The 13,677-nt window shown below is 41.0% G+C and overlaps 1 protein-coding gene across 1 annotated transcript in view; it reads left to right on the forward strand.

The window, feature by feature from the left end:
- TIAM1 (T cell lymphoma invasion and metastasis 1) overlaps positions 1–13,677 on the forward strand; it is a 290,505-nt gene that overhangs the window by 178,111 nt on the left and 98,717 nt on the right. Inside the window, exon 5 of the mRNA XM_030579292.1 lies at positions 9,820–10,267. Coding sequence (XP_030435152.1) covers positions 9,820–10,267 — 448 coding nt within the window. The remainder of the gene's footprint in view (positions 1–9,819; positions 10,268–13,677) is intronic.

Here is a 13,677-nt window from a genome sequence, read left to right on the forward strand (position 1 = left end):
TTTTCTATTAAATCATGTAAGACATCTCCACAAAGGATACGTATACATCAGTTCATAGTCTAGTTTAATATTAGAAAGAAGATTCCAAACATATTCTTAGTCCAGCTGACGTCAAATGGGAGAACAGAAAACAGTTATAATTTAATGACACAGAGTAAGGGAAAAGTATGTGAGAAGTATAAGTTAGTAGCTTTCTCTCATCATTCTGTATTACTATGTACCTTGCAATTTCAAACGCTGGCTGAGCAAAGTTCTGTGGTTAATTCTCATTCTGCAGAGTTGCTTCTTCGTTCATTCTAATGCCATTGCACAAAGGTCTCAGAAATATCCCTAACCATTCTCAGAATGGATGGGACTATAATGTGTTGGGTCTGACCATTTTAGATTTTAAAGCAAACAACAGCCAGAGGCCGTTCCCAGCACACTCTCATATGCCCATGTGCTACAGGAAGGATCTTGGGAAAGTTTTTTGGATCCTTGGGCAAACTTTGTAATATTCTTCTGAAAATTCTAGTGGATTCTTTTTCTCCCTTTGTTCAAAGTTAGTAGAAAATCAACAACCGTACGATCTGATCTAGTTCCATTGTCATATTTTTTAACACTAGGACTGCGAACATTTATACATTTGAAGTACTTTTGCAATCCCAATAGTTGTAATCTTGGTAGGCTATATTGTATGCTTCTAGTTTCTAGGACTTCCCATGTAAAAACCAGACAGTTGCCACAGCTGACCATCTGAGGGACTGTGCTTACTTAGCTGGATGTAATTTGCAATAGTGACACTCTCCACTTGAGTGTTTCTTCACTGAAACCTTTCTTTTCAGAATGCTTCAGTGTATTATCCTATGACCTAGTTATCATCCAGCTTTGCAGACATTTTCCTGCCTTGTTCAGTTATGTAATTGTTCAGGTGAACTCCCAAATAACTTACTTGAATTCTGATTTGTTTTTCTAGTTTACTTTTCAATTTTTTCTCCTCCGCCCCCTCAGTGACATTTCCAAGGAAATGACTTTTAATTAGAGTAAATAAATCTAACCCCACTTTTTTACTTCATGGAGTTCGATGAAGCATTTTACTGTTTATTTAACTCCAGTTAGGTCACAATACCCTTGTGTTTTATGCTTAGCTTTAGTTCCTAACTGGAATTTTCTTCATCTGGTGGACCACTGGGTTGTAGAAAGGTGAGTTTTGAGGGGCTAGTTCAGCATGTCATCCACTAGCAAAAGGGTTAAGAGCCACAGTCTTCAAGAACTCTAAGATCTGGGTGTGGAGACTTTCTCTGCCGCTGTTGACAGCAGAGAGGGGACTGTCTGTATGAGTCTTTGAGGGTATAGAAAGACATTGTAATGTAGTCCTATGTACAGAGCATTGCAAAAATCAGACTTTACTAGGTTACCGTCTTATTCTGCCACCTTTACTCATGTCCTGCTGAAATCAGTGCTGAAGCCATGAAAAGGCCACTTGTACATAAAATCCCATGGTAATGCTCCACACTGCTACTGAAGAATCTATTGTCCTGTTACTATGTGTTCCAGAATCTATGCTCTCATTTTTAAACAAGAAAAATTGTAGCCCATATAGCTGCGAAGGAGAACTTCAGCCTATGAGCAGAGTCTAACCTGATGGAGCAGTGTCCTCCCAAGTCTGCAAACAGCCTCAAACAATAGTGTGTAGCAAATGTGAGCTGCTCCAACTATCGCAGGGCTTGAATGCTGAGGCCGAGTAGAAGCAATTTGAATGTTAGCCTTATTTACTATTTCACTGCTGATCATTTTACCAGAGATATTCGGCCAATGTGCTTATTTAACATGGCTGGTGGCAATAGGCACCTGGTTGCTATCGATTTTTGCTGAGGCAGGAAAAGGAGTTCAAGTCCCCCTGCCCACAATTTATAGACTAGGCCAATCTATCCCACAAGGGGAGCTGGGAAAGAGGATATTTGTCCACTTGCCATTCTCAACTGCTTTGTTGGTGCACAAAGCAGCAAACCACTTCCTACGCTTTCCTGGGGCAGAAATCCCCACTGTCTCTTACCCAGCTGTCAAAACATCCAGCTTCCCCACTGACAACCTTTCCCTGCTGTTATGCATTGTCAGTACAATATTCTGCAGCTTGCTGAAAGGGGAGAATGAGGGGAGAGGGGGCAGTGAAACATAAATTGAATTGACTGAAAAAATAAACATCGCAAGGAATATTGTACTGACTGTTATGCTTTCCATATTTAGTTCAATAAAAATCTCCATTTTTTAATTCAGCAGAACTGGCCTCAGAAGTTTTCATTTTCCTTACCTGCATATAACAGAAACCAGGGTGGCTTGCTGCAGAATTTAGGTCCAGCCGAGTCCTTGGTTATATCTTGGTCTTGATTATATCTTGTCATCCCTTCTATTCAATGTGTATACAAGGCAATTGGGAGAGAGGGGAACACATATAACTGTAACATCAGGCTTCCATAATCTTATGATGATCAGCTCTACCACTCTTTTACACTGAATCCATATCCTACCGTCTTTCCGCTCTGCCAGACTATGACCAAGACTGGACAGAAACCACCTAACTGTGACTCAACCCTGTCAAGATACAAGTCGTGTTTGTTGGTATGGAAAGAAACTAGAGGAGTAGGCTAATATCTAGGTATCTAAAGATTCTTTCAAGGAAAGAAAAAAATGCCATCCTACTGAACCATTTCAGACAGCATCAATAGGATCAGATTTGTAATGCCATCTTTCAAATTTTGCAATTTCTAATTTTGTAATTTCTGAAGCACTATTGCACAAGCACATGGCATTTGATGCCCAAGAATGAAGGTCCAGAGCTTCTCTTAGGGTTCGTCTATACTACCCACTGGATCGATGGATCGGGATCGATTTATTGTGTCTCGTCTGGATGTGATAAATCGATCCGCTAATCGATGCCCATACTCCACCTTGGCAGTAGGAGTAAGCGGAGTCAACAGGGGCGCCGTGGCAGTCAACTTGCTGCCGTGAGGACAGCCAGATAAGTCGAACTAAGATACTTGGACTTCAGCTACGCAAATAGCGTAGCTGAAGTTGCATATCTTAGTTCAAACCCTACCCCCTAATGTAGACCAGCCCTTAGATGTCAGCATATGTAAACTACTGGAATGTCTAAAGGTAACAGACTCAATAATTTTGTGTCAGTGTCTAAAGCAAACGTAGCTTGTCACCATACCTCATTCTATAGTACTTTATAGGGCACTTCCACAGAACATATACAAAGAAACCTTTATTTTGCCTTGCACTACCAAGTTTGATCTGTGGATGCCAATTTAATTCTTTTAAGCCTAGTAGACATCACTGGTCTACATATGTCTTCTGAACATTCTTCAGTATCAACTCCCAATTTTTGATTGAGATGGTCTATCCAGTATTGTGATCCCATATTGCACTCATGTCAATGTTACAGTTCCTCTCACTCTTAAGCAATTTATATAACATAAGCTTGATGCAGCTTGCTTTCCATTAGCTTTCAAGAAAGATTGTGTTCCTCCCAGTGTGAGTGACTCACAGGGATACCTTCAAGTTTCTCTATTGCCGCTTTAAAACATTTTCTCTAAGTCAGATAAGATGAAATCCATAATTTACCTATAGTTTCTGAAAGATTTTGAGTTGTTTCTTGGCAAACACATCTTCTAAAATGTTGTTTGCTTGCATGCCTCAAGTTTCTCGACAATGGATTTTTTATTCATTTGGAGGGCAGGATTATGCTACAGTGGGGCTTGAGCAAAGCAACATGAACAAACCAATAGAACCATTAGCAATTAAAATTCAACAATACCCTAAAATTGTACATAACTTGTTAGAGGCATTAATTTGTCAAGCACCAGAGAAAGATATAAAATGGAATGAGTGCCCAATAAAACTGAGAGGATGCCCTTATGACCTAATGATAATCTTCTGTCCAGCGCTAAGGTGTATCATCATCTGGTACCCTCTCAGTTTTATTGGCCACCCATTCCATTTTAATATCTTTGTCTGGTGCTTGCCAAATTTTTAGGGTACTGTTGAATTTTAATTGCTAGTGATTCTATTGCTAAACACAAAGAGGAGTGGAGAAAATGCACACTTCTGGTGGGAGCCTCTTCAAAGAATGAAACCCTCCAACCACTGCTCATTTAACTTGGTTCACTTGTAAAGAGTGATTCATATCCAAGTGAAGAAGGAATTGTTTAGGGATGTAAGAGTCACCATATTGGATCAGACCAGCAGTTCTTTTATCCTGTCTTTGACGGGGCCAACATCAGCTGCTTCAGAAGAATGTGCAAGCAATCTTACAGTAGTCAGTTAGAAAGATTTTTCCTAATCCCCAGTAGTCTGAGGTTGACTTATTCTCTGAAACGTGAGGGTTTATATGTCTTCTGAACAAATCAAGGATTTTCAAGAAATGTGGCCATGTTGTATGATCAAATGTATCTTTGGCATCTAATGAGTTTGCAGACACTACAGTATCTTGTTAACTTGCTTGCTTAACATTGTATAATAGCCCTATCATACTCTCTGCTCCCAGCTTACTTTATTTGAACCTGATTCGTATGTATAGTATTACATAACTAGATCACTAATGTTTTCACTAAGTCTTGGTTTATCAGTGGTATTGGTCTGTATCTTTAACAAAGCAGTGGTACTCTCACTTCATTATGCAGGGCTCTTATGAAGGTTATTTGTATTGTCTCTGGTAGGGAGTCTTCTTGCTGGTCTTCAATCAGCATTAGTAACAACAGCTAAACGTATTTGATCTAACTGTAGATTTTAAAATTCTGTAGTGAATCTATCTGGCTATGCGTCTCTTCACACGCCACCCCCTTAATAGACAACACTATAGTCCTGTGTAGCCTCTTCTAATGCAGTCTGAGTGTTTAAAACCAATGTATCCTCAGATGTGAATGTAAGCAAGTACTCCATCATCCTCTGCATCTGCAGATGCATAGAAGTTCTGGTAAAAGTCTTGGAATGTTAGGTTAATAGCTATTGACTTGCTAAGCAGAGTACTATTTTAATCCTAGATGGCTGCACTGCTCCTGCTGGATTCTGGTTGTTTTCAAAGTATATAGGCTAATAACCTCTCCGGCCTTCTCTTCATGATCCAAATAGCAAAAATTTAGTCAAAAGGGCAAACTCATAGATTGTCTGTATTTGTTCGGTTCATATTCTTTATGGATTAGAACCTGTTCTGGTTCTGATATTTAAGACATGAATGTTCGTTCTGTTGAGCTCCTTGATCTCTCTGTCTTCAAGGAGATAGCTTGCTCTCTTTCTCTGAGACAAAGCAGATGTTCTTCCTCAGGTCTGTAGGTAGGCAAAATAGAAGTGGGAGGTGGTGGGGATGGCAATGCAGAATTTTGGCCCGAGTCTTCCAATGAACTTCCTGCATGTGGTTCCCACTGTGATTCTGCCTGGGTACAGGTCTGCATCTGCTTAGAGGAACCTAGTTGCAGGACTGGAGCTTAAATTGGGGATTTCCCTGGCAAAGAGTAAACTATCGGGTGCCACTCCTGCATTTAGAAGATTTTAGAAAGCATTTTAGTCAGAACCTAAACAAACTCCAAGAGAAACAAAAAGAAGCCTTATAGTGGTATTTGTGTAGAGTTCTAGAAATAAATTTGCCAGTGGCAAATTATACTCTGTTAAAACAGCAAAAAACCATAGGCTCCAAAGGCACATGCAGTGTTCTCTTCAGATACCTCCTACCTTTGCTGGATCAGGCCCTAAGTGCAGTGGTGTTTTGTTGTTGTTGTTGTTTTTTTTTCCAGTTTCAAAGAATCTAGTCATGAGCTGGAGACATGAATTCCAGAGAGAACATAAATCCATATACAGTGTATGTCGTAACGTTCCAGATCTGGTCTCTGGTAATTCCTTTTATGCAGGAATGAAATGTGCTTCTATGCCTTAGTGCTAACCTGTGATATTAGAATGCCTTCCTGGCCCTTCCTGTAACAAAGTGGTCCCCAACGCACTGCCTGCGGTGCCGTGGCACCTGCTGAGGCATTTATGTGCATTTATGTGCACCCGCCTGGTGCCCAGCAGGGGAGAGAAGCCACGGACCTGCGCCTTCCGGGGACAGAGAACTCCTGGGCCCGCAGCCTGCAGGCGCTGGTGTTCTCTGTCCCTGGCAGGCACGGGGCTGCGGCTTCTCTCCAGCTTCTCTGGGGCTTCAGGCTGTGAGTGCCGGTGTTCTCTGTCCCCGGCAGGCACCGGGCCGCGGCTTCTCTCCAGCTTCGAAGCCGGAGAGAAGCCGCGGCCCCCTCCCTGCTGGGGACAGAGAACTCTGGGGCTGCAGGCTTCATTCCATGTTAAAGTAAGAATAATAAATACATTTGGACCAGCAGTTCAACAATGTTTAACTTTTTTAAAATAAGATGAAAACTGTTTATGATATTTATTTTGGTAAAAACTCCTTAATTTTTCTTACAGGTAGATAAAAAAGAGCAAATTCACATGGTAAGGTGAAAGAGTAAATGCCGGATAATTTAATTAATACCTTTTTACATGTAAAATTACCCTTTTATCTTATGGATTCATATATTATGTATATTAAATATGATGTTTTTCGTATTATTTAATGAACAAATACAAATTAAGCCTTGAAAAATTGTTGCCGCCCGCCACACTTTCTGGAAACATGAATGTGCTACTGGCCACAAAAAGGTTGGTGACCACTGCTGTAACAGATCCAGAACTCTGATAGTCTCCCTTTAAAAAGACATTAGTGTCGCCATAATCCTGGGTGTTAGGCTGGTGTTTGAGCAATTGTGAAAGAAATGTTGAGTATTCTTTAATAGAAGCATACAGGAATGTCCTTTAATCTGTGTAATGCACAGCAGTCACCACATTCTCGGCCAAAATTTTGAAACGTGGTGCCTAAAGTTGTATTATCTGTATTAGATGATCTGTCCAGTTGGAGCCATGGTTGCTCACCACCTTTGAAAAAAAAGCCAGAATGTTAGTTTGGTGCCTAACTTTAATCACCCAAGTGGACATTTTTTCTTTTATTCCTTAATCAAAACTCATGTGTCCTTCTCCACTTGATACAGCGGACAACACGTTGAATCTCTAATTCTCCCCTTCTGCCCCCTACCCTCCCTGAAAATGCATAATAACCCTCAGTGACTTTCTGACTTTCTGCTGAACTCCTTAATTGAGACCCTGTTAGTGTGCAGATTATAACATTTCAAGGTGTCATTAGAAAATTTCATGTGACACTCTCAACTGATTATAACCCTCTGATGGGAACCAGCAGACAATACAGTATAAGGCCCAAAGGCAAAAAAACCTGTCTGATGAATGCTCTTAACCTTACTAACCTATAGACCAATTGTCTTATTCAGCAGACAGTTTAAGATACTCATCTCGCTAAATGTGACATTGTAATTCCTAAAGGTGAACAGTACTGGATGAATATCAACTGGCAACAAGTATTGATCTATTCTCCCTTTTATGTATTCGGATTCTAATCCCCCTGCAGGGCCAGAATCTCAAGGCCAGTCTACACTAAATACGCTACATTGGTGCAGCTGCACTATGTCTGGTGAAGACGCTGTGTGCTGGCAGGAGAGAGCTCTCCGGTCGACATAATAAATCCATCTCCATGAGAGGGGGTAGCTATGTCGGCGAGAGAAGCACTCCCACCAACATAGCACTGTCCACACCAGCGCTTAGATCGATGTAAGTTACGTCGCTCATGGGGGTAGTTTATTTATACTCCTGAGCAATGTAACTTATACCAAAGTAAGTGATAGTGTAGACCTCAGTTTTTTAGAGGATCTTGGGGTGTTGGTGAGCAAATATTGAGGACAGGGTAGAATCCTAAAATCATTGAATTGTAAGGAAGCTTTTTGAACCATCTAGTCTATTCCATGGATCACTGCACAGTTATGATTCTCGTATAATACTCCTGAGTGTAGATAATGTAGTTATGCGGAGCTTCTCATCTTGTCAGTGTTTTACAAACATCAGCTAACCGGTACAACATTCCTAAGAGGCATGCAGTATTATCCCCATTGACAGATGTGGGAACCAAGGCAGATCTTTTATGTGACTTGCTCAAGGACACACTATGAATCTGTGTCAGAGCTAGGATTAGAACTCCGGAGTTCCTGGGTTTCAGTTCTGTGCTTTGACCGCTACGATTATGCCTCTTTTTGAGAGAATTCTCATGGTCTGATAAACAGAATATCAAGCACAGTTTTTATAAATGTTGCCAAGAGGGCAAATCATATTTCCATTACTCCCCTGCATTGATGAGTCTGTTTTAGTGACACTTCATTTAAAAACAAACACACACTATTTTGTATGTTTTAAATAAGAATTAGAGAAGCAATATTTTTAGAATTAACTTTATACATAGTACATGCATGAATAAAAAGATTACTTGAAATCTAAATGTCTGTTAAACCATTACTTGAATCAATTAACTAATTTTTCCTAAAATTAGAATATGCTTAAAAACTCAATTGATTTTTTTAACTTGTGCTACACAACAGTCTATGTCAAATTAGAAATTAGTTACTTATAAGAGTTACATACTTCTCTTTAAAAAAAAAAATCCAACCAAGTGCAAAAGGTATTCATTGTTCGTTTTATAAATCTCCTGATTTGTATCCTTTAAGATATCTTCAGTCTGATTCAGCACAGAAGTGTTCCAGTTTTATACTAGTTTAAAGTCCACTGAGAGAGTTGGAATTGCATGGATGTGAAACGTGGAAATGCTGTGACTACCCCCCACATGTGTGGTGTCTGACACATATAGAATTTTAGGAACTTAGATTAAGAATTTGTATTTTCCCTGCACCTTTCTGCATTTTGAGATGAGACGAGAAAATCAGTCTGTGACAGTCTATTGTAAATGGCTGGTTCCTGAGCAGCACTGGCTCTAATGTTTTCTAAGCATCCCCTTATTCTCTGTGTTGCAAGGAAATGGGGAGATTGATGTTTTTCCAAAACAAGTGTATGGAACAGCACTAAATAAGATCCTGATCCTGAAAGCTGGTCTGTGCAGGAGGATCTCTGCACCCATATGGATTTCCATTTAAATTAGTGGAGTGCTGTGTGGGTGAAGGGGTACAACAGTCCAGAGCAGCTTGCAGGATTGAGGTCTAAGACGGTACTTTATTAATGAATGTATTGAAATCAAAACTGACCAGAAGAACGGGATTTACTGAGTGGGCAAGGAAGTAGTTATTCTTCTAAACAGCGCATGTAGACAGACTCACAAACCTCTGTTGATATGTAGCATTTATAAAGAACGAGTCCTTTCGGGAAGTAGTAGGAGTGAGAATGCCACAATTTTTATACATATCCACCTACGGGAAAAGTACATCTTCAGTTATATAAATGTCAAGTGGCAATCAACGGATGCCTGAGAGAGTCTCAGTTGTAGGTGTAAATATACAATATCAGTGTTTTTCCTCTCTGAGACTTATGGGTGATGACTTCTTCCCCAGACATAGTCATTGTTTTTGCTGTCACATGCTTTCCTTCCTGAAAACTTGTGTCCACCATTAACTTAGTCTAGGGTAAACAATTGAAGTCGTTTCCCCTCTTCCAATTTGCTATGGTGGTGGGGCACATACTAAAGCTGTATGGTCTTTCCTAAATTGTTGCTGGAAGCCCTGCTAGAATACCTCTTCCAGCCACTTGTCTTCACAGGGCAGATTGAAGAACGTTCCAATGTCAGCAAAGTAGGAATGTGAAGAAATTTGATACAATCAGGGAAACTTAAGGCTCTTTTAGCCTCTTCAAAGTGCCAGGGTAGGATGATATATCAGCTACCTTCATATGATGTTCCTTTTTTTTAATCAGGATGTGAATGCAGGTGAAGGGAGTGAATTTGCTGACAGTGGAATTGAGGGCGCAACCACCGATACAGACCTCCTCTCCAGACGTTCAAATGCTACAAACTCTAGCTATTCTCCAACAGCTAGTCGAGCTTTCATTGGCAGCGACAGCGGCAGCAGCTCTACGGGAGATGGGGTCCGTCAGGGAGTGTATGAGAACTTCCGAAGGGAGCTGGAAATGAGCACCACCAATAGTGAGAACTTGGAAGAAGCTGGTTCAACCCTGAGTGATGAGCAAAGCAGTGGTACCTTGAGTTCTCCAGGGCAGTCTGACATCCTCCTTACAGCTGGCCAGGGCACTGTACGAAAAGCTGGGGCTCTTGCAGTGAAAAATTTTCTGGTGCACAAAAAGAATAAGAAAGTGGAGTCAGCTACACGCAGAAAATGGAAACACTATTGGGTTTCCTTAAAAGGTATATCAGATAGACTGTCATTAGTAATTTACATAGGCATCAAAGGGTCATCGAGGATGTAAATTAGCACAGAATTTGGCTTATGGCAGTGTTTCGCAAATTGGGATGCTGCCGCTTGTGCAGGGAAAGCCCCCGGTGGGCCGGGCCGGTTTGTTTGCCTGCCGTGTCTGCAGGTCCAGCCGATTGTGGCTCCCAGTAGCCACGGTTCACTGCTCCAGGCCAATGGTGGCTGCGGGAAGCAGCGGCCAGTACGTCCCTCAGCCCGCGCCACTTCCAGCAGCTCCTATTGGCCTGGAGTAGCGGTCCGCCAAGTGTTTGTGAAACACTGGCCTATAGCATCAAAATCCAGAGGCTTGATCTGATTTAATTTTTAAATGTTTTTATCAACACGCAAAGTTCAGCTCTGATCCCTCAGTGAGCACCACTTGGGCACGTCTCTGTGCCAATATAGAGCTAACTGCAAAATTGGGGCCTTAAGGTGTAATTCTTTGTGTTTTCTATCCAAAACAAGTACCTGAATACTGCCTATTTATTTATGTGGCATTGACAGGTTTACAAATCCTTGCCATGTAACTATTGGAATCAAAACAATAATCATTACAACAGTGAGCTTTTGTTTGAAGAGACATTATACAGGAATATAAACATCAGATCTATGTTTAACGGGGTGCTCCCATATTACAGAGTGAGCATCATTACAACACGTAAGCCATGTTGTTTCTAGTGATTTTATTAAATTGAGTGAAATCTCTGATTACACATTTAATAGACAAGGCACATCTACCAAATGATAATATGAATGCTTCTTTTATGCTTGTTTTAAAAAGAAGTGATGAAATAAAAATCTACGCCAGTATCACTCTTACCAAAGCCACTGGAAAAAATTGTAAAATTAGTAGGGAAGTAGCAGAGAATGTTCTTGATTTCTTTGGGAATTTTTTAATGGTCACTCACTCACTCACAATTGCGGTATGTGCTTTTTTCAAAATTAAGTTGCTGTGCTGCTTCTAAGGCAGACTCTGCACTATGCTTAAAACCATGCTAGCAAGCTTTGGATCTAGCATGGCTTCCCTGGCCAGTGTGCACATTTCTCTGAAAAGCATGTTTATAAAAGTGTTGTAAACGAAATCCCTGTCTGCTGTGATCATGGAGTTGATGCTAGCACTGTGCTAGTACCCACCCTGTGACAGCTGCCATTCAGGGGTAAGCTCTTTGGGACAAGGACTGTGTCTTTGTGTGTGTTTGTACAATGCCTAGCACAATGAGGTACCGATCCTGATTGAGGGTTCTGCATGCTGTGAGAGTATAAATAATTATAGTACAATTTTAGCTCGTAGTATGGACAAGGCCTTGAATAGTATGAACAGGAGCAACAGTGTGGTCTAGTGGATGGAGCACTGGACTGGGACTCAGAAGACTTTGGTTCTATTTCTGGTTCACACACCTGCTTTGTGACTTTTGGAAAGACCTCTGTGAGCTTTTTTCTCCTGCTGCCATTTGTCCATCCTGACCAGATTGTAAGCTCTTCGGGGCAGGAGCTCTCTCACTGTGTGTTTATACAGCTCCTAGCACTATGCAGTGGAGCTCTCAGGTGGGGCCTCTAGGTACTGCTATAATACAAATAAATAATAACAATAGTAAAGAAACAGGCACACTAGGTTAAAATTGGCTCTGTAAGTAGCCTTCTGAGAATCTCTGCACAAGCATCTTAAACTGCAAATTGGAGAAACCAAGCTCATATTTGGACTCAGTCATCCATTTCCCAGCTCTGTAAGAGTCTGTGTACACTATGAGTAGAATTGTCAGGGGACTGGTAACAACACAGCTCTATTCCATAATGTAGATAGGACTACCAAAGGTTTTTGCATGGCAAGTCTTGTGTGTCATGTTTTAACCAGGTCAAGGGGAAACCAGGTTGTAACTAGGTTCCCTGACATAGTTTTGCTTTTTTTATGTTGACTGATCCTTAGAGATTAGCCATTGGAAAGGTACCTGCTGAGCTCCAGAGATGAAGAATAGGTTCTGATTCCACAGCTCTTGCCAGGTGGTACGTACCAGTGTTTGTAGCAGCAATTTAAAAACAAATTGTGAGTGCCAGCCCTTCATTGCAATTGTTACAGAGATTGGGGAAATAAAGAAGAGAAATTCCACAGCTGAGGGAGCAGAGAGAACCCCTAATCTCCTTCTTGCTGAGGCAGTGTGAAAGGAAAGGCTGGCTGTGAAGAACTGGTAAACAAAGAGCCATCTGGGAGGGGAGAAAAAGGGAAGGATGAGCATAAAGGCAATGGTACTTTAAAGTGCCTTGTCTCACATCAAATGTTTGTGTCTTAGATTGCTGTGGCTTAATAAGGTAGCATTTAAACTAAGGTTTGAAGTTAACAGCTGCTAGTGTTTGGCTGCAAATAGTTTTCTGCAATGTTGGGTTAAAGGGGTAACCATGCATCAGTTTCCATTCTGACCACTATTTTCAACAGAAAAAGTTAGAGATTACATTATTAATTAAAATTTTATATAATATTAAATAATCGCAGAAATTGCAGAGATCCTAGAGTTACAGACTATATTTTGCCTGAAAATTGTAAAGATTTTTTGTATGAAGCCTCTAATTTATAGTCTGTCTTCACCTAAAATGCACAGGGATTTTTTCCTCGTGTTGATAACACATTGGTCAATAGCTAACACATTGCAGGGGAACAAGGTTTTTTTGTTTTTGTTCATTCTTTTTTTTCAGTGGGGATAACTCAATCCAATCTATTTTTTCACTTACTCATCGGGATTCAGTCATGAAAAAACCTTGATCTCTACCTTCAAGGAACCATAGTAACTAGTAGTTGCAAGACAGTTTAAGCAGAATAATGGTTTCCCTATGGGCCTGTCTACTCTATAAAGCTAACTGTGCCAGCTCACAGTAGTCTGGCATTCTGAGGGGAGTCCACCTTCTGACGTATTGGGGTTTTTAATTTTTGTCACACTGATAGGGCAACATGGTTACAGAGCTGCCTTAAAGAATTGTGTTCACAGTTTCCATCTGTACCTGTATTTTCCCATCCAGGGTACAGACAAAGACCCCAGCAACCCCCCAACAACAATAAAAACCCAAACGATGTTAGAATATGGACATCCCACAGCATGCCCCAGCACTGTGCACTATCGGGGCTGAGTGGGCAGGGTGAAGAGGCACCCTCGCTGGCAATCTCAGCAGTGAGGCCAAAAGTTGAATGGACCCTGGCGAATGAAGTATGATCTCACATCCTTTGGCCTGTGACATATTGCTTCTGTGAACAATCCACATCTCCAAGGCTGTTCTCCAGCACCTTCACATTTGAGGGTGGAAGAAAAAAGAGTATATTGATGGAATGATCTCTCAGTAGCAGTGGTCTAAGCATATCCCTTAGAGTCACTGTAGTTTA

This window comes from Gopherus evgoodei, chromosome 1, assembly GCF_007399415.2.
Source record: "Gopherus evgoodei ecotype Sinaloan lineage chromosome 1, rGopEvg1_v1.p, whole genome shotgun sequence".
NCBI classification, from domain to species: Eukaryota; Metazoa; Chordata; order Testudines; family Testudinidae; genus Gopherus; species Gopherus evgoodei.